This window comes from Neophocaena asiaeorientalis, unplaced genomic scaffold, assembly GCF_003031525.2.
Source record: "Neophocaena asiaeorientalis asiaeorientalis breed wild unplaced genomic scaffold, Neophocaena_asiaeorientalis_V1.1 scaffold11, whole genome shotgun sequence".
In the NCBI taxonomy this organism is placed as follows: Eukaryota; Metazoa; Chordata; class Mammalia; order Artiodactyla; family Phocoenidae; genus Neophocaena; species Neophocaena asiaeorientalis.
In genome coordinates this window covers 1,146,455-1,174,197 of record NW_020173124.1, presented here as the reverse complement: position 1 = coordinate 1,174,197, position 27,743 = coordinate 1,146,455, and the positions used below count along the sequence as shown (strand labels likewise).

Genomic DNA, 27,743 nt, shown 5'->3' with positions numbered 1-27,743 from the left:
AGAGTAGTCCAGTTTGATTCTTCTGCATGTAGTTGCCCAGTTTTCCCAGCACTATTTATCATAAAGGCTGTCTTTACCCCATTATATATTTTTGCTTCCTTTGTCATATATTGATTGCTCACATAGGTGTGTGTCCATTTCTGGGCTCTCTACTTTGTTCCACTGATCTATATCTGTTTTTGTGCCAGTACCATACTGTTTTGATTACTGTAGCTTTTTAGTATAGTTTGAAAGTGCTACTATTTAAAGCAGTTGTCACAAATTCTTAGAAATGATAGGATCTTCAACTTAAGAAATAGAAAATCTCCATAGGATTCAGTATTCAAAAGACAAATATTGTAAGAGAGCGTATCAATGGAAATAATCCTTATATTCCTCAGTGGGTTTTTTTTCTTCAATCAGTACTATACTTTACTAGAACTCGAGTCTCAAACAATTCTTCAAATTATGATCAAATCTCAACATTCTAGGTGGATAGACAGGTATAATCAAACAAAATCCCAAACCGAATAATTTTAATTTTTTGAATTTTGAAGGTATTTCATGCTTGCTTTCTGATAACTTTAGGCACCAAATTTTTTTACTTGATTTTATATCAATTAGTAATCATTGTTTTTTATTCCTACATTCTGCTTTATATTTTAAAGTGGGAGGAAATATATATATATATATATATATTTTTTTTTTTACATAAAGGCCTTGTGCCTTAAGAAATATACATGAAACTGCATATATTAGTACAGTTCATAAATTATAGAGATATTTGTACTGTTAAAAACATTAAAATTTGAAATAAACAATATCTGTGGGTTTGTAGAACAAATTGGGATCAATGACACCTACAAATAAACCAAAAGAAACCCCCAAAGAGCAACAAAAACAAAACAACAAATAAAAAATTTGTATGCTTCCCAAACGATGACTTCATTTGATCCTTATGACAATCATGTGATGTTAAGTACTTTACTCAAGTTTAGACAGCTAATACATGGCAGATAAAAACCCTGATTCAAGGTTTTGATCTCTAAGCCTCAGAACGCTTCTACTATTACCTGTTATTTTTCACAAAGAAAACCTGATGAAGAGGCTAGAGCTTGAAGGTGAAAAAGAGCTTGCTGGGTGAAAAAGAAAGAGAAGGTTTACTTTTCAGATGATGATATTGCATACCAAAAAATCCATAGGTGGGAAAAAATGTGTGTTTTAGGGAGGTGAATGATAACAAGGAATAAAGTCGAGTATTAAGTACTGAAAATACTTGTATACAATACCAATTGCAATTAATTGTAAATAATGCTAATAAGTTTCAACTAGACAATGATATTAGGCCAAGGAGTTTTGATTTCTTGTGGCCAGCAACTGAGAACAGTTACGATTTTGAGACTAGTCATTGGGTGAAAGCTGTAAAACCAATTCTGAGAATTCATTGATGATAAAAAAAAAGGTAACTTCCAGCATATCAAAGAAAGTTCAATTGCTACAACTTCATTCACCAACCGTATATTGAACACTGTTTATTCTGTGTCAGGCAGTATACTAGATGTTTGTTTCCCAGTCAGAGAGAGAGGAAAGTTTATAAAAGAGCATGTGTGAAATGCATCTTAGTGTGTTCATGGAATAGTATAAATAACAACAGCAGTAATGTGACAAGAGTTTAAGAAGCATGAAAAATAATGGTGGAAATTGTGTCTAAGAGAAAGGAATTCTGACCAGCTTTTGAAGGACCTTGTATGCCTTTGGCTTCACTGTTAGTGGTACCACTAAGACCTTGCAGAGAAGCTCAGCAGAGTTGGAAGTGCAGTGGCTGGAGTAAGAAGGGAATGGGAATACAGCAGGTGCAGTCTACATTTTGAAGAAGTTTAACAGTTAAGAAAAGTAGGAAAGAAGGGATACTATGTCAAGAAATGTTCAATCAGAAAAAGTGACTTTGTTCTTGAGTGTAGGTTTAAAAAAATTGAATGAGATTTCAGGGAGGAGTTAGACCTATTGGAAAGATAGACATGGGAAATACAAGCAAGCAGCAAATCTTGATGGGACAAAACCCCCAAAGTGGGATGTGACAGAGTGTAGGGTGAGGAGGTTAACTTCGGTGGGGGAGGATTGATACTGGTCCTGCTAAGATATAATGATGTTGTGACAAGTTCAGATATTTGACTATATCTGCCATTACAGAAGAAGAATCTCCACTCCTTCACACAATGCACTATCTCGATTATCTTTAGTCAGAAAGGACATTTGATGAGATTTATGTCTTCCACTATCACTTTAACTGAACAGAGTTATGTTTAAAAATAATTTGAACATTCAAGAACATACAGATGAATCATGCTATCCTTGCATTATCCTGGAAGGCTTATTTGTAAAATGAGGTTCATTAAAATATGGAAGCTATTTCAGTTAATTGGGTAAGGCTTATAGAAAATTCAAAAACATGGATACAATTCTCCTGTGTTTATATATTTTAAATCCTCCTCATGATAGAGTTCTTCTTTCTTGTAATTAATTACTATATTTTAAATTCTGCTACCTTGCTTAGGTCACCTAAAATTAGATTTGAGGGACTGGAAATGTTTTCTAAATGTGCATTACTGACAACTGAAGTGATATTCTCACCAGGACTAACATACTTGTTAAAATTTTAAGAGTCTTTGTACTATTTTAAAATTTCTCTTGTGCTAATCTGTCATCACAGTGCCTCTCTCAGGTCCCCCCAAGTCCTCATGATTTAGCAACTAAAGGGATAATTCTGGGTATATCAGAGAGCCTCCAACCCTGTTCCTTGCTATGTGCAAATGATGATTGCTGGTTGTGAAATGCTCTGAATGCCTGAAAGTCTTCAAGAGGTGAATCATTTAATGCAATGTTGACATATTCTGAGGAATTCATGCAGCCTCCATTATCCTATGCCTCTTCTTGTCACATGTAAATAGGTAGAAGTAGAGATCAGGGTGAGTTTTCTCTCTGTTATCAGGGTGGACTAAAGGAGCCTCATGGGTTATATACACCGTTACTTCAGAAATGTTCATTGGGAATCAAGGGTGGATTATTGCCCAAAGAAATAGTACACTGTTTACCCATATTGCCTGGTTTCAGTTGAGAATTTGAATTGAGGCAAGCATTGCCATTTCTCAGATTGCCCCATCTCTATCTCCATTTTCAAGAAAGACAACAACATTTTGGTTTTAGCAGTTTTCCAACTGAAGTATATCAGCATTGGTCAAAGAGGTTAAAGGTATTGATTCCCTCAATTTTGAGGTTAATTCCCAAGGGCTGGGGCAACCGCTACACTTATTCTACAGATAATTTCTGCTATTTACTTCAGTGTAACTTTCAAATTTTCATTGTCTTAATATGTTTTGGTATGAAAATTTGGGAAGAACTGGTTAAGGTACAATCCATTAAGCCATCACCCAGCTGTCTTACCAGTTACCCAGCAGTGAGGGAAACCAAGACAAGAGTATATCAAGGGGAGTAGGGGGACACAATAGTAGCTAGTCTATGAAGAAACCAATTGACTCATTCTTCTAAACAAATTTCTCTTTTGTCCCTACATGTTACCAGTAGAAAGAATCTAATGGTTCTGTATATTGCCTCTGAGAAACCCAAACATTTTTTCCTGTTTTCTCAAAATTTATAAGTAGCTGAGCCTTTTTCCTTAACACCAGATGTACATTTTCGCTCCTTCTGTCATGTTCATCAGTTACCTGACAGTCTTAAAAATGAAAACTCATACTTGTATTTGAGCCAACACAAGTATCACTTTTTAAAAAAAAATCTTGCTTTTTTAGAACTACTGATGCATTTTTGGTTTCTAACTAAAAATTTTTATAATCTCCTGGGTTTATGAATTTTTTTGACAAAACGAATACGCTTGTATAGCAGTAATTGTATAAATATACATGAAAAAATACAAGGAATCCTATTAGTGGTAATACTTCAGCTAGTAAAGCTACATCATAAAAATTTGTTGACATCCCCAAACAAATGGTTGAACAAATACTTAATTTTGCACATCCTAGAAGATGTTAGATTGGCCTTTTCATTATTGTTATAATTTTGCCTCAACTAAGTAGAGTAAAACATATATTTTTTGAGGTTGTTTTTTTCTTTAGGGGCTTGCAACAGAAAAGAACATTATAAGATGTAACTCACCTTCTCAAAACATTCTTAACTATGATAATAGCAATCACTTACTTAGCGCTTGCCAAGAAAAATGCTAGGAGTTTTTGATATAATTCTTATAACAACCTGGTAAAACACAGAGAAGGTAGAAAACTTACCCAAGTTACTCAGTTTGTGATTGATGGGACCAGAAACTGGACTCAAGAATCTGGTTCCAGATTTTCCACTACAAGAATCTCCACTGTGCTGCATTTATTTACATGACTAACACATGTTGAATTCCTACTCTGAGCCTATATCTCTCAGTGCTTTGCCATGAATAACTTTTGACCCTCACAACAACCCAACTGGTAGACTCAATTGATATTTCCATTTACAGCTGAGAAAACTAATGCTAAATTGATTAAATTAATGTCCCATAGGTATTGACAAAACTGTGATTATAAATCCTAAGTGTGTCTTGACTGAAAAATCTGGGCAATTGCAATAATCAGTGTCAGATTAATACATGACTGTAGCCTTATTATGTGACTGTACTTTGGATTTGGGTGAGGTGGGCAAGATTACAGATCATTATGAGAGAAATTGGAGAGTACCTATAAAACAAGTATAAATAGGAATTTTAGATGTTTGATAAAGACTTGGAATTGGTGAACTTCAAGAAAAGTCTTGGTGTTCCAAGTTCAATGTATCTTTAAAAACACAAGGGGTAATTATGAAAAGTGCAATTACCACCACTAGGTAAACTAAATGAGTCCTCCCTGTTCATCATCACCTCTCCACTCTTTAGCCAATTCTGTTGCATAAGAGTTGCTCAAGCGAATCCACATATAAATAAGTATAAAACTAGCTGTTCTTCATATTCCTAAAGAACAGATTAAAAATATAAAATACTTTTAAGGCGGACACAACTTCATTTAAGTTCCACTAAAACCTTTTGGTTCATGTTACCTGATACAATTCTAAAAAGAGTCATGGTGGCACTGAACCAAGATGGTGGAGTAGAAGGATGTGCTCTAACTCCCTCTTACGAGAACACCAGAATCACAACTAACTGCTGAACAATCATTGACAGAAAGAAACTGGAACTCATCAAAAAAGATCCCCCACATCCAAACACAAAGGAGAAGCCACAATGAGACGGTAGGAGGGGCACAATTACGATAAAATCAAATCACATAACTGCTGGGTGGGTGACTCACAAACTGGAGAACACTTATACCACAGGAGTCCACCCACTGGAGTGAAGGTTCTGAGCCCCATGTCAGGCTTCCGAACCTGGGGGTCTGGCAACGGGGGGAGGAATTCCTAGAGAATCAGACTTTGAAGGCTAGTGGGATTTGATAGCAGGACTTCGACAGGACTGGGGGAAACAGAGATTCCACTCTTGGAGGGCATACAAAAAGTAGTGTGTCTGTCGGGACCCAGGGAAAGGAGCAGTGACCCCATAGGAGACTGAACCAGACCTACCTGCTAGTGTTGGAGGGTCTCCTGCAGAGGCAGGGGATGCCTGTGTCTCACCATGAGGACAAGGACACTGGCAGCAGAAGTTCTGGGAAGTACTCCATGGCATGAGCCCTCCCAGACTCTGCAATTAGCCCCACCAAAGAGCCTGCATAGGCTCCAGTGTTGGGTCGCCTCAGGCCAAACAATCAGCAGGGAGGGAACCCAGCCCCACCCATCAGCAGTCAAGCTGATTAAAGTTTTACTGACCGAGGCCTACCAGAGCAACACAGAGCTCTACCCGCTGCCAGTCCCTCCCATCAGGAAGCTTGCACAAGCCTCTTAGATATAGCTTTATCCAACAGAGGGCAGACAGCAGAAGCCAGAAGAACTACAGTCCTGCAGCCTGTGGAAAAAAACCGACCTTCACAGGAAGATAGACAAGATGAAAAAGCAGAGGGCTATGTACCAGATGAAGGAACAAGATAAAACCCCAGAAAAACAACTAAATGAAGTGGAGATAGGCAACCTTCCAGAAGAAGAATTCAGAATAATGATAGTGAAGATGATCTAGGATTCGGAAAAAGAATGGAGGCAAAGATCAAGAAGATGCAAGACATGTTTAACAAAGACCTAGAAGAATTAAAGAACAAACAGAGACGAACAATACAATAACTGAAAAGGAAACTACACTAGAAGGAATCAATACCAGAATAACTGAGGCAGAAGAACGGATAAGTGACCTGGAAGACAGAATGGTGGAATTCACTGCTGCAGGACAGAATAAACAAAAAAGAATGAAAAGAAATGAAGACAGCCTAAGAGACCTCTGTGACAACATTAAATGCAACAACATTCGCATTATAGGGGTCCCAGAAGGAGAAGAGAGAGAGAAAGGACCCGAGAAAATATCTGAAGAGATTATAGTGGAAAACATCCCTAACACGGGAAAGGAAATAGCACCCAAGTCCAGGAAGCGCAGAGAATCCCATACAGGATAAACCCAAGGAGAAACATGCCAAGACACATAGTAATCAATTTGGCAAAAATTAAACAGAAAGAAAAATTATTGAAAGCAGCAGGGGAAGAATGACAAATAACACAGAAGAGAACTCCCATAAGGTTAACAGCTGATTTCTCAGCAGAAACTCTACAAGCCAGAAGGAAGTGGCTTGATATACTTAAAGTGACAAAAGGGAAGAACTTACAACCAAGATTACTCTACCCAGCAAGGATCTCATTCAGATTCGATGGAGAAATCAAAAGCTTTACAGACAAGAAAAAGCTAAGAGAATTCAGCACCACCAAACCAGCTCTACAACGAATGCTAAAGAAACTTCTCTAAGTGGGAAACATGAGAAGAAAAGGACCTACCAAAACAAAGCCAAAACAATTAAGAAAATGGTAATAGGAACATACATATCAATAATTACCTTAAATGTAAATGGATTAAATACTCCAACCAAAAGACACAAGTTTGCTGAATGGATACAAAAACAAGACCAATATATATGCTGTCTACAAGAGACCCACTTCAGAACTAGGAACACATTCAGACTGAAAGTGAGGGGATGGGAAAAGATATTCCGTGCAAATGGAAATCAAAAGAGAGCTGGAGTAGCACTACTCATATCAGATAAAATAGACTTTAAGATGAAGAATGTTACAAGAGACAAGGAAGGACACTACATAATGATCAAGGGATCAATCCAAGAAGAAGATATAACAATTATAAATATATATGCACCCAACATAGGAGCACCTCAATACGTAAGGCAACTGCTAACAGCTATAAAAGAGGAAATCAACAGTAACACAATAATAGTGGCGGACTTTAACACCTCACTTACACCAATGGACAGATCATCCAAAGTGAAAATAAATAAGGAAACAGAAGCTTTAAATGACACAATAGACCTGATAGATTTAATTGATATTTATAGGACATTCATCCAAAAACAGCAGATTACACTTTCTTCTCAAGTGCACATGGAATATTCTCCAGGATATATCACATCTTGGGTCACAAATCAAGCTTCAGTAAATTTAAGAAAATTGGTCATATTAAGCATCTTTTCTGACCACAACGCTATGAGATTAGAAATGACTTACAGGGAAAAAATGTAAAAAATACAAACACATGGAGGCTAAACAATACATTACTGAATAACCAAGAGATCACTGAAGAAGTCAAAGAGGAAATCAAAAAATACCTAGAGACAAATGACAATGAAAACACAATGATCCAAAACCTGTGGGATGCAGCAACAGGAGTTCTAAGAGGGAAGTTTATAGCAATACAAGCCTTCCTCAAGAAATGAGAAAAGTCTCAAGTAAACAATCTAAGTTACACCTAAAGGAACGAGAGAAAGAAGAACAAACAAAACCCAAAGTTAGCAGAAGGAAAGAAATCATAAAGATCAGAGCAGAAATAAATGAAATAGAAACAAAGAAAAGAATAGCGAAGATCAATAAAACTAAAAGCTGGTTCTTTGAGAAGTTAAACAAAATTGAAAAACCATTAGCCAGACTGATGAAGAAAAAGAGGGAAAGGGCTCAAATCAATAATATTAGAGATGAAAAAGGAGAAGTTACAACAGACATGGCAGAAATACAAAGCATCCTAAGAGACTACTACAAGCAACTCTATGCCAATAAAATGGACAACCTGGAAGAAATGGACAAATTCTTAGAAACATATAACCTTCCAAGACTGAACCAGAAAGAAAGAAAATATGAACAGACCAATCGCAAGTAATGAAATTGAAACTCTGATTAAAAATCTTCCAACAAACAAAAGTCCAGGACCAGATGGCTTCACAGGTGAATTCTGTCAAACCTTTAGAGAAAAGCTAACACCCATCCTTCTCAAACTCTTCCAAAAAATTGCAGAGGAAGGAACACTCCCAAACTCATTCTATGAGGCCACCATCACCCTGATACCAAAACCAGACAAAGATAGTACAAAAAAAGAAAATTACAGACCAATATCTCTGATGAATATGGATGCAAAAATCCTCAACAAAATACTAGCAAACAGAATCCAACAACACATTAAAAGGATCAGACACTATGAGCAAGTGGGATTTATCCCAGTGATGCAAGGATTCTTCAATATATGCAAATCAATCAACGTGATACACCGTATTAACAAATTGACGAATGAAAACCATATGATCTTCTCAATAGATGCAGAAAAAGCTTTTGACAAAATTCAACACCCATTTATGATTAAAAACTCTCCAGAAAGTGGGCATAGAGGGAACCTACCTCGACATAATAAAGGCCATATATGACAGACCCACAGCAAACATCATTCTCAATGGTGAAAAACTGAAAGCATTTCCTCTAACATCAGGAACAAGACAAGGATGTCCACTTACAGCACTATTTTTCAACATAGTTTTGGAAGTCCTAGCCACGACAGAGAAGAAAAAGAAATAAAAGTAATACAAATTGGAAAACAAGAAGTAAAACTGTCATTGTTTGCAGATGACATGATTACTATACATAGAGAATTGTAAAGATGCCACCAGAAAATTAGTAGAGCTAATCAATGAATTTGGTAAAGTTGCAGGGTACAAAATTAATGCACAGAAATCTTTTGCATTCCTATATACTAATGATGAAAATTCTGAAAGAGAAATTAAGGAAACACTCCCATTTTCCATTGCAACAAAAAGGATAAAATACCTAGGAATAAACCTACCTAGGGAGACAAAAGACCTGTATGCAGAAAATTGTAAGACACTGATGAAAGAAATTAAAGATGATACCAACAGATGGAGAGATATACCATGTTCTTGGATTGGAAGAATCAGTATTATGAAAAGGCTATACTGCCCAAAGTAATCTACAGATTCAATGCAATCCCTATCAAATTACCAATGGCAATTTTTACAGAACTAGAAGAAAATATCTTAAAAATTGTATGGAGACACAAAAGACCCCGGACACCCAAAGCAGTCTTGAGGGACAATGGCGGAGCTGGAGGAATCAGACTCCCTGACTTCAGACTATACTACAGAGCTACAGTAATCAAGACGATACAGTACAGGCACAAAAACAGAAATATAGAACAGTGGAGCAGGATAGAAAGCCCAGAGATAAACCCATGCACCTATGGTTAACTAATCTATGACAAAGGAGGCAAGGATATACAATGGAGAAAAGACAGTCTCTTCAATAAGTGGTGCTGGGAAAACTGGGCAGCTACATGTAAAAGAATGAAATTAGAACCCTCCCTAACACCATACAGAAAAATAAACTCAAAATGGGTTAGAGACGTGAATGTAAGCCTGGGCACTATAAAACTCTTAGAGGAAAACATAGGAAGAACACTCTTTGACATAAATCACGGCAAGATCTTTTTTGATACACCTCCTAGAGTAATGGAAACAAAAACAAAAATGAACAAATGGGACCTAATGAAACTTCAAAGATTTTGCACAACAAAAGAAACCATAAACAAGACAAAAAGACAACCTTGAGAATGGGAGAAAATATTTGCAAACTTATCAATGGACAAATATTAATTTCCAAAATATATAAATAGCTAATGCAGCTCAATATTAAAAAAACGAACAACCCAATCCCAAAATGGGCAGAAGACCTAAATAGACATTTCTCCAAAGAAGACATACAGATGGCCAAGAAGCACACAAAAAGCTGCTCAACATCACTAATTATTAGAGAAATGCAAATCAAAACTACAATGAGGTATCACCTCACAGCAGTTAGAATGGGCATCATCAGAAAATCTACAAACAATACATGCTGGAGAGGGTGTGGAGAAAAGGGAACCCTTTTGCACTGTTGGTGGGAATGTAAATTGTTACAGCCACTATGGAGAACAGTATGGAGTTTCCTTAAAAAACTAAAAATAGAATTACCATATGATCCAGCAATCCCAGTCCTGGGCATATACCCAGAGAAAACCATAATTCAAAAAGACACATGCACCCCAATGTTCATTGCAGCTCTATTTCCAATAGCCAGGTCATGGAAGCAACCTAAATGCCCATCGCCAGATGAATGGATACAGAAGATGTGGTACATATATACAATGGAATATTACTCAGCCATAAAAAGGAACAAAATTGGTCATTTGTTGAGACATGGATGGATCTAGAGACTGTCATACAGAGTGAAGTAAGTCAGGAAGAGAAAAATAAGTATCGTATATTAACGCATATATGTGGAACCTAGAAAAATGTTACAAATGAACCGGTTTGAAGGGCAGAAATTGAGACACAGATGCAGAGAACAAACGTATGGACACCAAAGGGGGAATGCGGCGAGGGGTGGGAGGAGTGGTGTGATGAATTGGGCTATTGGGATTGACATGTATACACTGATGTGTATAAAATGGATGACTAGTAAGGATGTGCTGTATAAAAAAATAAATAATATAAAATTCAAAAATTCAAAAACCAAATGTTTTCAGTGTATAGGTTTTCAAAGTAGCTATGCATCAGAGCAAAAGCACAGTATCCATTCATCTAATAGTATTTTGCATTATAAGAATACAAGGGAAAAGATCTTCCCGAACCCTAGTTGATCATCTCTAGAGGAGTGTCTGTACAGATTATCTGGCCTCCTTATTCAGGAAGCACAAAGAACCTTTCTGTATGTATTTGCGTATTATGGATGGATTTGTTTGTTTAAAATGGTCAGGCTGTACAGTGAGTTCTAGTGCTAACCCCCAGTTCCTGTTCACTGTAGAACTGCTGATAACTCATTTGGGGTCTCTGTGCACTCAGACATAACAGGATAATTCCAGCTGTATTTTGGTCACATTATGTAGCTTTGATATCTCAAGTTTCCAAATCTATAAAATGGGAACAGAGATAGTACCAGTTCAAAAGGCTGTTAGGAAGATTAAATGAGTTAATACATGTAAAGCACTTAGTGCCTAACACTTGATGTGTACTCATCAATTAAAAAATAAAATAAAATAAAAAAAAAATAAATAAAAAGAGCCATGCCAAGAAGTTGCCATTATTCATATTTCACAGTTGCAGGACTTGAAACTTACAGGGTTTAAGCACCTTGTCCACTTATCTAAGGATAAGAAATAGAACAGTGACTCAAACCAACCCTTAGATTTTCAATCCATGCCTCTTTAAGGGTTGAAAGAATACTTGTGTTTTAAGTGCATTATTTGAAAAACATACATATTATTTTATTTCCTATGCAGCCTTTAAAAATTAGGTATTTTTTATTACGTAGGCCAATTTTGATGTCTCTGAGAATCAGAGCTGCCCTCCGGTAGTATTGCCTATCATTTTATTTTGTGAATTCACGCTAGTGTTTTCTCGTGCTTAACAGTTTTAGTGTTAAAAAAAAAAAAAAAGCTAAATCACTGTGTTCCTTTTTGCATTTTTCCAGGTCCTGAGGAGGTAGAAATCAAGTGCCCCTTGAATCACATTGCTTGCCTTGGTGCCAACAAATGTGTTCATTTATCCCAGCTCTGCAACGGCGTCCTGGACTGCTCAGATGGGTATGATGAAGGAGTTCATTGCCGTGGTGAGTCCATTTGTGGAAAAATACAACTGAAATATTGAATTTTTCATAGTTTTCATGAAAGTTCAAAGAGAGCCTATAACCTGTCTTTTCTTTCAACCACAACCTTATCAGTTATTGAGAAAGCATGAGTTTTATTGCCAGAGACACTCAATGTGCATTTCAAAGCTGTGACTATTGTGCTTTATTGAAAAATGCTGTTAGAAAAAAAAAAAAAACCCACACATTTAGACTTTGAAGTTGGGCTCTTAAACAATTATATATTTCATAGAAAGGAGTACTTTTGAGCAAAGGACAAAAGAGAAGTCTTAGTCGCAGTATTGATACCATATATAGGAAACTTGTTTCTCTGAACTGTTGCTTAAACAAAGGGTATTTGAAGTAAAACCTCTGCAATCAAATGTTTTACTAGAATGTATCATGAGAAATTTTCCCTTAATATTATTTCCCTGAAGTTATACTGTTAACTTTCTTGTAATTTTCATTCTTGTTAAAAACCTACTTTCTACAGTGGTCAAAAGTTTACTTATATACTAATGATAGGAGTAACTAAATCTCAAATTTATAAAAAGTTAATTGGAACTGGTATATTCCAATAGAACTGGTTGGGAAGGGGAGGATAAAATGTTAGACAAAGAAACAGGAAAAAGTTGAGGATTAAGGTAAGTACTGTGATCTGGAAACAGAATCAAGGTTTCAGTCAAGTGAATCAGTCTTCAACTTGGAGGCGGGAAAGAAACCACTGAATCAGAAGGTTCTAACTCAGATTCTAGCATGTTGAATGTAACACAAAGGATGTTTATGGAAACTGTCAAAGAGTAACACGTTCTTCGTGTCGAGGTCAGTGAGACAATAAAGAATGGAAGGAACTGTAGAAAGCTGGAGATGCATGTCTGGTGTCTGGACAGATTGACACTAAATTGCTACCATTTTGGAAAGGTCCTAGGTCACCAAAAGTTCCAGGTTCTCAGGAGGAGCTCCACATCTTTGTGTTTAAAGTGTCCAAAGTTAGCTACTGCTTTTTAAACATTGTATGGTCAGCAATGTACAGGCCTAACGCAACTTGTCTGGAGATCTGACAGGGCTTACTGGCTGCCAGTTTCCCACATTTGGGCTGAAATAAACTGGATTCAACACCAGAGATGGAGACATATATTAGAAAAAGAGTAAATCTTTGTTTAGAAAGGTAATTCAAAGTGGTAAGGATGTTGAGACAGCATAGATCAGCTGGATCACTAGGTCTTTTCCCTCTTTCTAAAGGGATGTCCAGTTACTCTGGCCCTGTAGACATATTCAGATTGAGAAGTTAAAGGTCTTCCTTCTTTGGCCAAGTTTCCTTTCTTAGCCTTGAACTCTGACAGGGTCACATAAGGAGCCAGTTGATTCTTAGTTTTACTTATGAACACGTGTAATAATAATTAATAAGAAATTTTATTTTTATTTAGAGGCTTTGTGACATGTACTCCTTTTTATAATTGTATAGCTTTAAAAGTGATATTAATAGAAAGTAAATTAGTGAATTACAAAGTAATAGAAGTTAAAGAGTTTAATTTTCTTTACAGAAATTATATTTTCTAGAGCCTAATTCTATTTGCTTTAGTTATAATTCAGGGTTCTCATTACACTTAAAACAAAATTTCAGATAGACATGTGTGACTAAGCTTCTAAAAGAGTGAAATCATCACATTGCCAAATACTTCTCAGAGGTGATTATACAGATTTGAATATCTTAAACATATTTCAGTGCTGTGGATCATATGAAAATATATCTGAGTTCTCTAATAAAATTTAGAGCTGGGATTTAAAAGATAAAGGGATATGTTAATAGTAAAACGGGATCAACTAACTATTCAATATCTAACAAAAATAAAATGATATTAAATTCTGTTGATTTTTGAAAAGATAGCATGTACTTCAGACTGAGGTTTAGAATTTGTAGCTGCTTATGCTTCCATCTTTTTTCCTGTTCTACTTTAAGTTTCCAACTGTTCCAAGTTTCATACCTTTATCACAGTGACAATCTTTTTTATTTCTTAATTTGCCAGTGGGTGGTTGATTGTACCACTTTGGCCTTTTTAATATTTCTAAATTTCACCAAATAAAGTGTTTTAAAAGACTTAACGTATTATGACCTGTGGTGGACTTAGAAATAAGAAGTATATTTGGATCTCTACCTGTTATTTACCTCAGTAGAGGGGCTTTCACCTAATTCTGTGGCCTTGCACAACTACATAGAATGGTAGGATCAAGATGACTGAATGGCACAGTGATTCCAGAGTCAGTGGTTTAATAAAGTATTTCTGCATTGAGAAAGAAAAAATCAGAAATGTGTTTCCCTGCTTGGCCTGATAGGGTGCCCCAGACACATAGACAAAATAGAAATCTTGGAAGCAACACCAGATTTATCACATGTATATGGTTTGTGTTTAGAAAAGATGATTGATTATATGCAAAAGTATATCATGGGAACTGAGTGTACTTTCCCACCTTCAACCTTCCTCCTGATTCTGGGTCACATTCAATGAAAAGATGTTTTCTGAAGAGTTCATTAGGCAACAGCCCCATCAAGTCTCTAAGGACTTTTTCATTTACTATAGACATACAATAAAGAAAGAAACCAGGTTAATTCAAACATCACATTGATTTTTAGAAATGCTTTTTTCTGTAGAAAAATTCTTTTTAAATCACTTCTCTTTCCATGTCTTCCTTTTTGTTGGATTCCAAGCACACACTCTAAATAATTATGAAGCCTAAGACACAATTCAAAGATGGGTATGTTTTCTTTATACTCATAAAAGTTCCAAAGTACGTTTGGTGATATATTTGTAGCCTTTCTGAAAATTAATAAGGAGAAAAATATAACATTTTGGAGGTGATATTTTGGTCTTGGGAATGCTTTTGTATCAACTGAATTGTTTTCTGAATGGTTTCCTAGAAAAAATCAATTTCTCCTTGGTAAGGGTAATGAAAAGATATCTATTATTAATGATTTTCTATAACACTGATATTTTAATCTCCATAATTTAGCTTCATTTAAAGAACACAGTGGATTTTTGCATATGGGTGTACTTATATATAGGACTGTGCTTGTAAAAATTTTACAATATGAACCTTCAAAATCACCACACTATATTTCAGATAATTTCATGTCTTCCTGCATAATATTTCATATTGGTGGTAATATCACTATATGTGAATTGCATGAGCAATGAAAACATATTCTATATAGTATGATGCCTCTCAATACAGGATAGTTCCACAAAAATCCTTCTTCCAGAATGCTGGAGGAAGTGAACAAATTCAACTAATGGAGAATACTTGGACTGAGGTGTATCAAAACACCATTTTAGTATTTGACATTCTTAAGATAATTCATTTTGTTGACATTTAAAGTAGCTATAAAGAAGAGAAGCCCTCTTTTTATTCACAACCCTAGTTAAATTACATTTGCAGTGCAAAATGTTCGCATATTTAAATGCTCAAGGGACTGACAGTCTCTGTGGTGTGCTCTGTGCTATTACTCTTTTAAAAGAATATGGGAACTCTTCCGGTCACTGCAAAAAGGGATTCTCTCTTCTGTGGCCCGAAAAAAGTGATTATGTAATCTATGTTTTCCAGTAAGCATTCCAATCTCCTTTTAAATTCAAGGGGATAAGTGTGTGAAGAGCTTACTAAAACTGATTAGGGAATGACACTCTCTGACATCTGAAAAGGTCCCCACACAGACACACAAGTATGCATACACAGACACACATACTCTTCTTTTCTGATTTCTCTTTTCTAAACCTCTTCCTACATGATTATGAGTGTATAATATATTAATTTGGTGTATTTGATCAGGAACCTAAAGAAGAATAAGATTCTTGTATGTATCATCTAACTCCTTGAAATAATGCATATTAAGAAATTTTAAAATTCCATTTGATTATTTTACTTGCCAATTAGAATATAATTTTCCTGATATGCAATTACATTTTTCTCTACCTACAATCTAATGTATTTATTTTAGATTCTAGTAATTCTAATATGTTTATTTTAATGTATTTGTTTTAGACACTGACTTGTGTTTAAAATTTTATATATTTTTCTTTTATATTACTATTCATAAAAGTAAATTTTTGTGAGATGATGCCAAAAAATCCTGGAGGTAATTTACAAATTAGAGGCTTTCTCAAAATGGACCAAGGTAAATGGCAAACCTTATTAATAACTACAGTGATTCACCATAGGAAAATTAGTAATCCTTAAAACTTCGGTGTGGATCTCATATATTTCAAATATTCCAAAAAGAAATTAATCTACCCCAATTAATTAGATTTAATTAATTGATTTGACAAAATTAAATTTAATAAAAGAGTTAGGAATTAATTCTTAACTCAAATTCAGGACTCTCCTTTCTGGAAAAATGAAAAAAACAAATTTTATCTTGTGGTGGTGCTTTGTTAGTCATTACAACACTGATTTCAGAGTAGCATCAGAATAGCTTTTAGCTACCAAAAAGGAAGGAAGGAAAGAAAGAAGTTAGTGAATTCAATAAGGAAAACAAATGAATTTGGAGCATTTTATTGTTTTTACTTTCATTTTATTGTATGAATGGATCTTGTTCTATTTCTATTTTAAAAGTTCCCATTGAAAAGTACTACCAATCTCTTTCTAAATTAAAATGAGCTTACCATGCTACAGAAGGGGATTTCAGCATGCAGAATCTGAAAACAAAGGTATGGAAAAGAGGTACAGTTCTAAGCAGTGTTATAGAAAGTGTATCTGTCAGCAACATACAGCTTAAAGCACATGGAGGGAAACTTCACAGTGTGTATTCAAGTCACTTGAAACATCAGTAAACCTAGAGCTAGAAAACAAGCAAACTGGAATTAGCCAGGAGGACCTGGGTTTGTGTGCTCAGGCCACGTTTGATTACTAAAGCTCCTGCAACTGAGTAGATCCTCTGTATTCTTTCTTTGTGTTGGGTTGTGTTAAGGTGATCAGATAGTCTCAGATCTATCTTAAGTGTAAGCATTTTCTCCAAAGAGATTAGTTTAAGCAATTGAGTTAGTTTAGTGAATGGCTATGATCCTTGACACTGGTTGGTTTCAGGGCCAAATTAGCGCTTCTCAGAAGCAAAGCAACAATTCCTAGAAAGAACAGATCTTCTACAAGTGTATCCTTCCTCTGCAAGACTATTGCAGATGTAGTTTATGTTGACCAATGACACATGTATGAAATTAGGAGAGTATACTTCTTGCAGACTGTTCTAATTATATATATGTATAGAGGTGTATACATATATATGCATATATGCATAGGTTCACATATATATGTACATACATAAGTACATATATTCATTTTTCAGAGGTTTAGTTTTTTTAACTTCTGCTTAATTAGAAAGATATTTGACTTTTTAACACTGATTTATCAGATATACTTGTAAACTAATCCTGCTAAAAAGAATTGGATTTCAAGTTTCAGCTGTTTGTTTGAATATGTTGACTTCTAGAGACAGTTAAATAGCTAACTGAATACCTTTGGGAAAAGTAACTAAGTAATTTGGCTCTATATCATAGCCCAGAATTCAAAATGATAATCTAAGATTTTTTATTGGAAATAAATATTTTTGTAGTGGATTTACATCTTTGATTAATGTTAATATTATACTAACTAGTGCTCTATCCCCCCAGACAGATTTATTTTTAAGAATAAGTATGGAAACAAAATTTTGTAAATATAGAAAAAATGGTGCATAGACATATTAATAGCTTAAAATGATCTAACATTGAAGGATCTAACTTAAAAAAAGAGATATTCTTTATTAAAATGTCATCCCAAATTCTCTCTCTCTCTCTCATCTTCCTCCCCCCGACTCTTTCCCCATTTGGTGTCCATACATTTGTTCTCTACATGTGTGTCTCTATTTTTGCCTTGCAAACTGGTTCATCTGTACCATTTTTCTAGATTCCACATATATGCATTAATATACGATATTTGTTTTTCTCTTTCTGACTTACTGCAATCTGTATGACAGTCCCTAGGTCCTTCCATGTCTCTATAAATGACCCAATTTCGTTCCTTTTTATGGCTGAGTAATATTCCACTGTACATATGTACCACATCTTCTTTATCCATTTGTCGATGGGCATTTAGGTTACTTCCATGACTTGGCTATTGTAAACAGTGCTGCAGTGAACATTGGAGTGCATGTGTCTTTTTGAATTATGGTTTTCTCAGGTTATATGCCCAGGACTGGGATTGCTGGGTCATATGGTAATTCTATTTTTAGTTTTTTAAGGAACTTCTATACTGTTCTCCATAGTGGGTGTATCAGTTTACATTCCCACCAACAGTGCAAGAGCGGTCCCTTTTCTCCACACCCTCTCCAGCATTTATTGTTTGTAGATTTTTGGATGATGCCCATTCTGACTGGTGTGAGGTGATACCTCATTGTAGTTTTGATTTGCATTTCTCTAATTAGTGATGTTGAGCAGCTTTTCATGTGCTTCTTGGCCATCTGTATGTCTTCTTTGGAGAAATGTCTATTTAGGTCTTCTGCCCATTTTTGGATTGGGTTGTTTGTTTTTTTAATATTGAGCTGCATTAGCTGTTTATATATTTTGGAGATTAAATCCTTTGTCCATTGATTCATTTGCAAATATTTTCTCCCATTTGGAGGGTTGTCTTTTCGTCTTTTTTATAGTTTCCTTTGTTGTGCAAAAGCTTTTAAGTTTAATTAAGTCCCATTTGTTTATTTTTGTTTTTATTTCCATTACTCTAGGAGGTGGGTTGAAAAAGATCTTGCTTTGATTATGTCAAAGAGTGTTCTTCCTATGTTTTCCTCTAAGAGTTTTATAGTGTCCAGGCTTACATTTAGGTCTTTAATCTATTTTGAGTTTACTTTTGTATATGGTGTTAGGGAGGGTTGTAATTTCATTCTTTTACATGTAGCTGCCCAGTTTTCCCAGCACCACTTACTGAAGAGACTGTCTTTTCTGCATTGTATATCCTTGCCTCCTTTGTCATAGGTTCATTGGCCATAGGTGTGTGGGTTTATCTCTGGGCTTTCTATCCTGCTCCACTGATCGATATTTCTGTTTTTGTGCCCGTGCTGTATTGTCTTGATTACTGTTGCTTTGTAGTATAGTCTGAAGTCAGGGAGTCTGATTGCTCCAGCTCCGTTTTTTTCCCTCAAGATTGCTTTGGCTACTTGGGGTCTTTTGTGTCTCCATACAGATGTTAAGAATTTTTGTTCTAGTTCTGTAAAAAATGCCATTGGTAATTTAATAAGGATTGCATTGAATCTGTAGATGGCTTTGGGTAGTATAGTCATTTTCACATTATTGATTCTTCCAATCCAAGAACATGGTATATCTCTCCATCTGTTGTGTCGTCTTCGGTTTCTTTCATTAGTGTCTTATAGTTTTCTGAGTACAGGACTTTTACCTCCTTAGGCAGGTTTATTCCTAGGTATTTTTTTCTGTTTGTTGCAATGGTGAATGGGGTTGTTTCCTTAATTTCTATTTCTCATTTTTCGTTGTTAGTGTATTCTGTGCGTGAATTTTGTATCCTGCAACTTTACCAAATTCATTGATTAGCTCTGGTCGTTTTCTGGTGGCATCTTTAGGATTACCTATGTAGAGTATCATGTCATCTGCAAACAGTGACAGTTTTACTTCTTTTCCAATTTGGATTCCTTTTATTTCTTTTTTTCTCTGATTGCTGTAGCTAGGACTTCTAAAACTATGTTGAATAGTAGTGGTGAGAGTGGACATCCTTGTCTTTTTCCTATCTTAGAGGAAATGCTTTCAGTTTTTCACCATTGAGAATTATGTTTGCTGTGGGTTTGTCATATATGGCCTTTACTGTGTTGAGGTAGGTTCCCTCTGTGCCCACTTTCTGGAGAGTTTTTATCCAGAAATAATTTTTCTTTGTCTTTAATTTTTGTCAATTTGATTACTATGTGTCTTGGCCTGTTTCTCCTTGGGTTTATCCTGCCTGGGACTTTGTGCTTCCTGGACTTGGGTGGCTATTTCCTTTCCCATGTTAGGGAAGTTTTTGACTATAATCTCTTCAAATATTTTCCTGGGTCCTTTCTCTCTCTCTTCCCTTTCTGGGACCCCTATAATGTGAATGTTGGTGTGTTTACTGTTGTCCCAGAGGTCTCTCAGGCTGTCTTCATTTCTTTTCATTCTTTATTCTGTTCCATGGCAGTGAATTCCACCATTTGGCCTTCCAAGCCACTTATCCATTCTTCTACCTCAGTTATTCTGCTATTGATTCCTTGTAGTGTATTTTTCATTTCATTTATTGTATATTGTATTGTTCATCTCTGTTTATTCCTTAATTCTTCCAGGTACTTGTTTTTTAATTCTTCTATGTCTTTGTTAAACATTTCTTGCATCTTCTTGATCTTTGCCTCCATTCTTTTTCCAGGGTCCTGGATCATCTTCAGTATCATTATTCTGACTTCTTTTTCTGGAAGGTTGCCTGTCTGTACTTCATTTAGTTGTTTTCCTGGGGTTTTATCTTGTTCTTTCATCTGGTACACAGTCCTCTGCCTTTTCATTTTGTCTCTCTTTCTGTGAATGTGGTTTTCATTCCACAGGCTGAAGAATTATAGTTCTTCTTTCTTCTGCTGTCTGCCCTCTGGTGGATGAGGCTATCCCATCTCTCTTCTTAACAGTGATTTCAAACTAACTTATACAACTTCAATATTTTTTGACCAAATCTTTTCCATGGTGATAATCCCGGTGCATTATGGACCTTCAGTTGTTGTTGTACTCTAGTTTCAGGTGATTTTGATTTTTAAATAGATGCATGTCAAAAACCTGTATCCACATCTCACACCCAATAGAGTATTTATTTTGTTTGTTTGCTTAATATTTGTAGTAGAAGAGGTGACAATTGTTTTGATACAGAGCTTTACTCCTTGGTTCAGACAACTCTTATTATGCCTGTTCCTCAAACGTAACAGCCTGTTATATAGAAGGCCTGTATGAAACCATGAAAAGCCAAAAAATCAGGTTTACCACCTCCCAGTAATCTCTCCCCAATAGACGAAACTTGTTAATATTTCCACCAATTTTGGAACTGTTAATTTATACGAATATTCATGGGCACCAGGGCTCATCATTTATCTGGATCTTTCCCTCACCTGCCTCTTTCTGATATGATAGAAAACAAAGAATAGTTTGTAAGAAATAATAAAGGGTATGAAGCCAAAAGGAATATTATAAATGTGCCAATAGAAACACAGTAAAGTTTTCCCTATATTCAATTCATGTATCAACTCCAGTAAACGTTTATTAAGCACTGACAGTATTCCAGGTGCTCACCTAAGCCCTAGTGATGTAGAAAGTCCTGTTTTCTGCCTTCATGGAATTCACACATCTTAATGGAGGAAGGTAAAAATGGCTAAGGTAGAATAAAATGAGGAGCATCTAATCCTGCTTGAGGGGATGTAAGAGAATTCCCAAGAGAGTTGATGTGCATCTTACTCTAGGAGTTGAGTAGGCAAATGAGAGAAGGAAGAACATTTCAAAAGTCAGGAACTATATGTACAGAGGCACAAGTAAGAAAGCATTGTTCGCTCAAGAGAGCTCTAAGTTATTTGGTTTGTTTGAAGCATAGTGTCCTGAGTAGAGAGAGTTGAGTTTGAAGCTGAAAAAATACTTGGTATTAGACCTGGCGTGGTTACATTGGAATAAGGATGTAGTATGACCCACTTTAAATACATTGCATACAACTGTAAAGAGAAACAGTGTGAAAAATGACAGTAGGATATATTCTCAATAATATTATAAGGATACTATATTACACTGTTTTACTGTTAAGCACATGAAGACTAGAATTGTTGCATATATGTAGCAGGTTATGTAACTTATTCTTAGAAGATTAAAATGCATTATTATAATCATGAAACTTTGAGCTAAACAGTCATTTATCCCTTCATATTGATCCGTTCCCAAAGGAAGACATGTTAAGTGTCATTCTTTAATGTGTCACTTGAATGTAGTTCATGTAAGGTAAAGTCAAAATAGACGACATGCAGAGCCATATTAAGTGGATTCTTTTTTAGACAAAAGTTAGGTACTAGGAAAATGTACTTACTATATTAAATAACCGGAATCCCATCTTTAACAAGCTACCAAAATACCACCTTAGTTGATGCCTCAGTTTTATTTTCTTTTATCTTAACATTGGGAAATATATAACTGTTTCAGTATTATTCAAATGTAAGAATTATAACAAACTCAGGTCTCTACTCAGCCTCAAATGTGAGGCCAAATCCCCTATGATTCATTATTTGGTTTTTGACACAAGCAGCTTGATATTTTAAAAAGTAAGAAATTAAAGCAGGTAGCTAAGGTTGAATAGTATCCCCAGGAGTCGCACAGAAAAGCAGTTTGAGAATAAAGTTTAAATACTGTGACCTTGAGTTTTCATTTGCCAGTTTTGACTACTGGGCCTTAACATATCAACTCAGAGTTATGCATAAAATTGTTATGCTTCAGCATCCTTTCTGACCTGTTCTTAAAGCAGCACGATGACTTGTAAAAAACTCTACCAAAAACCATTTTGAACTAACTATATGTTCCCTGTCAGTTTTATTAATTGACCGAGCAGGAAAAAAAAAATGTACTTACTGAGTGAACAGCAAGCTGAAAAACTATATAACAACCTTGCAGAATTGAATGTCTCAATTTGACTATTAGCTCTATCCCCTTGCGAAAATTAGTGCTTTCATTTGATGAGAAATATGGAAAGGAAATGCAGAAGTGCATTTTAACTCTTTAGAGTAGCTTTGAAATATTAAAGATAGGAAGTTTAAAAAAAAACTCGTTAGGAATTCAACTTTCAAAATGGAAACTGGAAGGAAAAAGGAGAGATTTTCAAAGTCATTCAGTGGAGAAAGGTTACATTTTGAAGTAAAAATCAACACAATGCCATTCCAGTAAGAAGTAACTGATAAATAGAAGATTTGAGATTTGTTAAGCCCAATCTGGAATTCTAGTAAACCTTACAGAATTCTGTAGAGGGAGATTTTCTACACTTTACAGCCCGTATTTTCAATTCTGAATTTCTAATCTGTTCAAAATTGCAGAACAAACTAGTTCTGCTGCCTTTTCTTTGATCCACTGTTATCACTTATATAGTAAGCTCTATTCCACTGAATCACATGTGTATTAATGTCATCATAACTGAATATCTCAGTATATAAAATAATACTCAGAAAAACAAAATAGCTGTGAAACTGGGCTCTTCTGAGTTCCCCATAATTAGTCAGTTCATAATCAAACCAAATTATTATTTGTTTTACTCATGTGAAGATGTAGAGAAATATGCGTGTAAATTTTAAGTTTCTCCAAACCTTTCTACATATACTTGCATATTTGAGTTTAGACACAACAAATTCATTAAAGATTAATCTTTTGGGGGAAAATACACCACCCAGGTTTATTTACACTAACGCAGAATTTGCATTCTAGCTCTCCATTAGGTTTATGATTAAGAGAAAGCATGGAATTTGAAGTTTGGTTTCAAATAATTGACCTCTCTGTGCCACAGGGGATTGTGCACCAGTGCAGACAACCTGCTGTGGTTGTGGAAACCATAAGATGCTACCTAAGTGAGATCACTGCTCACAGGGCTTCTTCTGAATTAGGTCAGTGTGACTAGAACCAAGGCTTGAGTGTTAGATACAAGGAGAATTGGAAGAACAGGCTCCAAAGAGCATTTTTCAGTTCTATTAGCGGAAACGTGTGATGTGTTCTCATTCAGACTGTGGGTGCAAAACTGAGAGTGCCAAGAAAAAAAATCTATACAGTTCAATAAATGGCTCCAAGATTTATCTGATATTCTCAGAGCAGAGACACTAAGAACCTAAATTGTCTAATTTTTAGTTAGGTCAGTTAAATGTTACTTAAGAGGTCTCTAAGAAATTTGGAGAGATGGATTAGGTATAAAATGCTCTTAAATCTAAATAGTTTTATATAGAATATGTAAATATTATATACAAATTGTATATAAAATTTATTGTCTATAAATGCATATAGAAATATATACATGTGAATATGTATTCTATTAGATTTTCCTAGCCTGTGAAATGCTTATTTCAGGGAATTGTAAAAAAATTTATATCTTTATGCACTTCACCTATGTTGTGGTTCTTTAGTTCCTGTTTTTGAAAACCGGTGTAAACACAATGTTTCTACTAGTCATGTATTGATGCTTACTTTGAGTGCTGTGTCCTACTCCCAAATAACTTCCAGTTCCTTTCCTGTAAGTCAAGTTTGTATCCTACCCATTTAAACTAACAAAAAGTACAGAACTGAGAGAAATATGTTTGGGGTCAAAGCTTGGTATGCTTGCCCAACACAGTATAACTTACCTTATGAGGTGAACTTTGCAATGCAAATATGCCTTGGTTTGATTCATCCATTTTCTTTCTATGTATACATCTTATACCCCTGATAGATCGGAATCACCTAAACAAACTTACATTTAACTTCTACCTATAAACAAACTTACATTTAATTTCTACCTAAGTCACTTTATTACAAGGACTCAATCAACTGGGCAGAGAAGACAAACACACAGGAAACAGAATGATGAAGTGCAAAAGTGTATAGGGCTCTGCAGAGTAACACACAAAGCATACTTCACTGTATGCCGAAATTATCGGCCTCAAACAATATGTATGCTCTTTGTCAGGAAAATTCACTTCTGCATTTTGCCTGAAGTGATTTGCTTCCTTCAGTTTTGTTCTTATTTACCAGAAGTATCTGCAATATGCAGGAGGAAAGCAAAGGTCTCCTCAATGACTATAACTACAAATAGAGTAGCAGCAATAACTTTCTCTCAGTGTGAAACAGAATTTTAAGATAATAGGGCCAGAAGGGACTTTCAGAGGTCATCCAGTCCATCCATCTGCCTCTAGGCTGGTCTGAACTCAAACTTGCCTAGACAGATTGCTATCTACCCAATTTGGAAGGCCTCCAGGGAGAGAAATTCTAACAACCATTTTTAGTAACACAGTCAATGCTTAGCAGTTTGCACTCTGAGCAAATGCTTGCATATTGCGTTGTAAAATTCCCCACACCCTCTCTTTTTAGCCTTTTCTCTCCAATAGATTCCACATTCCTGTGGCTTGGTCATGTTTTTCTTGTGCTTCTCTAGATAGCCTTAAATTTTCAAAATCTCTAAAGTTATAAATCACCTGCCCCCAAAAACCAAGATACAGTTTAAGTGTCTGACTATTATCCACTCTAATTGACCGGTGTAGCTCCCAACTCCTATGATTCTCTTTACATATTCCATTCTCTTTACATATTTTTTATATCTTAGTGTTGCCTTGCTCACTCATGTTGCATCAGTTAGGAATTGAATTTGGCTGTTAAAAACAGGTCTTAAAAAGACTGGTAGAAAAAGATGGTAATTCATTTTTCTCTCTTGTAAGAAATGTCCAGGGATAAGTCGATGTGTTCATGGTGTGATCTGTGTCCCAGACTCCTATATTTCCCTTCTGCTGTCCTTGTCATTTGCCTTCCATCCTCAAGGTAGGCCAGTGGTCATAGATGGTCACTGCAGCTCCAAATGTAACACCCATATTCTGAAACCACTAGGTAGTGTTTCAGGGGGCTCCGGTTCTTTATGTCTCGGTGCAGAAAGAATTAAGTGGGAGGCAAAGTGATAGGTAAGAAGTGATTTATTAGAATAGGACACTTGTGAGACTTATAAGTGAGTAGGCGAGAGGATGCCGAGCCATGAGAACTTAGTGGGCTACAGTTTTATAATAAAAAAAAAAGTGGGGAGAGGAAAAAGAGCACTTTCTTCCTCATTCTTGAATAGCCACCATGCTTCCATCATCAGTTCCTCCTCCAGGTTGGGTTGAAGAGTTTTCTTGTACCTGCATGGTCAAGCCAGGACTGTCATGGCACTATGGAAAAATTATTTCAGGTCTCAGTACAGTGAGGGTCTTTCACTTTGACATGTCACCTTTCCACAAATTACTGTTTTTTATGTGTGCAGAGAGCATATCATAGGGGTCATTAATTTACTGAGCTCACTGGTCAGGATGCAGGTCTCATGCCACCATTGTTTTATTGTTTGGGGGCATGTCTTATGCTTCTGCTGCATGAGTTTTGTTGCTAAGCAAGCCTGCTTAGTTTTGTTTTTGTGTTAATTTTTTTTTATTTGGCTGTGCCAGGTCTTAGTTGCGGCAGGCAGGATCTTTTAGTTGCAGCATGTGGGATCTTTAGTTGTGGCATGCAAACTCTTAGTTGCAGCACATGGGACCTAGTTCCCCGACCAGGGATTGAACCCAGGCCCCCTGCATTGGGAGCGCAGAGTCTTAGACACTGGACCACCAGGGAAGTCCCCTTGCTTGGTTTTGTGGTTAAGCAAACCTGCTTTCTTGAGTGATCATTAACTTACAGGGGTCTCCCATACTTTTTTCTTTACTTACAATTCTCTAGTGGGATTACCTATTTAATTACCTACTTTGTCCCTTTACTCTGTCCCTATCAAGTCTAGGAGAAGAAAGAAGAATAAAATATCTCTACCAAGCAAATCAACCTTCTTAAGGAAGTTTCCAGAAGCTTAACCCCCAAATTTCTATTTCCATTCCATTGGCCATAATTTTAACACACAACCATCCTCAGTAGCACGAAAGACTGGGAGATGTAGTTTTTCCATTGCACAAACACTGCTTCAATAGAATCAGACTTGGAAGAAGGGGATAATGGGTATTTGGTAGCAACTAAAAGTTTTTGCTATACGTGTTTTAATAGAGCAATCAGGAAATTGATTGGTTGCTTACCAGGTAAGTGTTGCAGACACCGACTAAAAAATTATTCATAACCTAGAAGTTGAGAGTTATGTTTTATTCAGTGGGAATTTTTAGGACTTCAAGCCCAGGAGGCAGCATCTCAAGTAACCCTGAGAGAACAGCACGGTGGAGGCGAGGCCTCGGACCCAGGATATATAGGAGTTTTGCGACAAAGGGAAGGTAGTAGGAACAAAACATTACTGTTAATTAAAGAAAAGTAGAAATCTCAAGGAATTTAGCACTTTTCTATGTATGGGAAGATGCAAGAGTCTGGGCTCACTGAAATCATTCCTTTGATATGCACCTCAGCTCTCCAGGGCCAGTATCTCGTGTTTTCACATCCTGAGTTTCCTCAGGGCTTATTGTGGGGATCAGCTGCAGTCTGATGGCTACTAGATGGCAGATAATCTTTTCCTTTCTGAGTTCCCTCAGGGCTCACCAGCTCACCAGCTCACCATTGGCAGTGGATGCAATCCCTAATGACTGTGACATCCTTTGTTTGCTAATATGGCAGGCAATATTCCATTTATCACAGTTGTATTGTGTTTGATAAACCTACAGGAAGATTCTAAAGGGCAGAGAGAGCTAGACATCAGCTAGACCAGTGGCTTTGAAAACCAGTAAAATGAGATGTTTGGACATATTACTAAACCTTTTTTCGGGTATAATATTGTATAAATTAATACGAAGATTCATTATACCTGGGAACTCTAAGAGAAGGGTCAGGATGTGCTGTAGCAAAGGGTTCCCAAATACCTGGAATAGAGGATAGTTCCTGAGGAGCCAGTAAGGGCTGGCTGCTGTCTGAGAAAAACCCCAGAGAAATGTGGTTTACAGG

The 27,743-nt window shown here is 36.0% G+C and overlaps 1 protein-coding gene across 1 annotated transcript in view; it reads left to right on the top strand.

The window, feature by feature from the left end:
• LRP1B (LDL receptor related protein 1B) overlaps nt 1-27,743 on the top strand; it is a 1,787,379-nt gene that overhangs the window by 663,186 nt on the left and 1,096,450 nt on the right. The window contains exon 3 of the mRNA XM_024744102.1: nt 11,953-12,090. Within this exon, the coding sequence (XP_024599870.1) occupies nt 11,953-12,090 (138 nt within the window). The remainder of the gene's footprint in view (nt 1-11,952; nt 12,091-27,743) is intronic.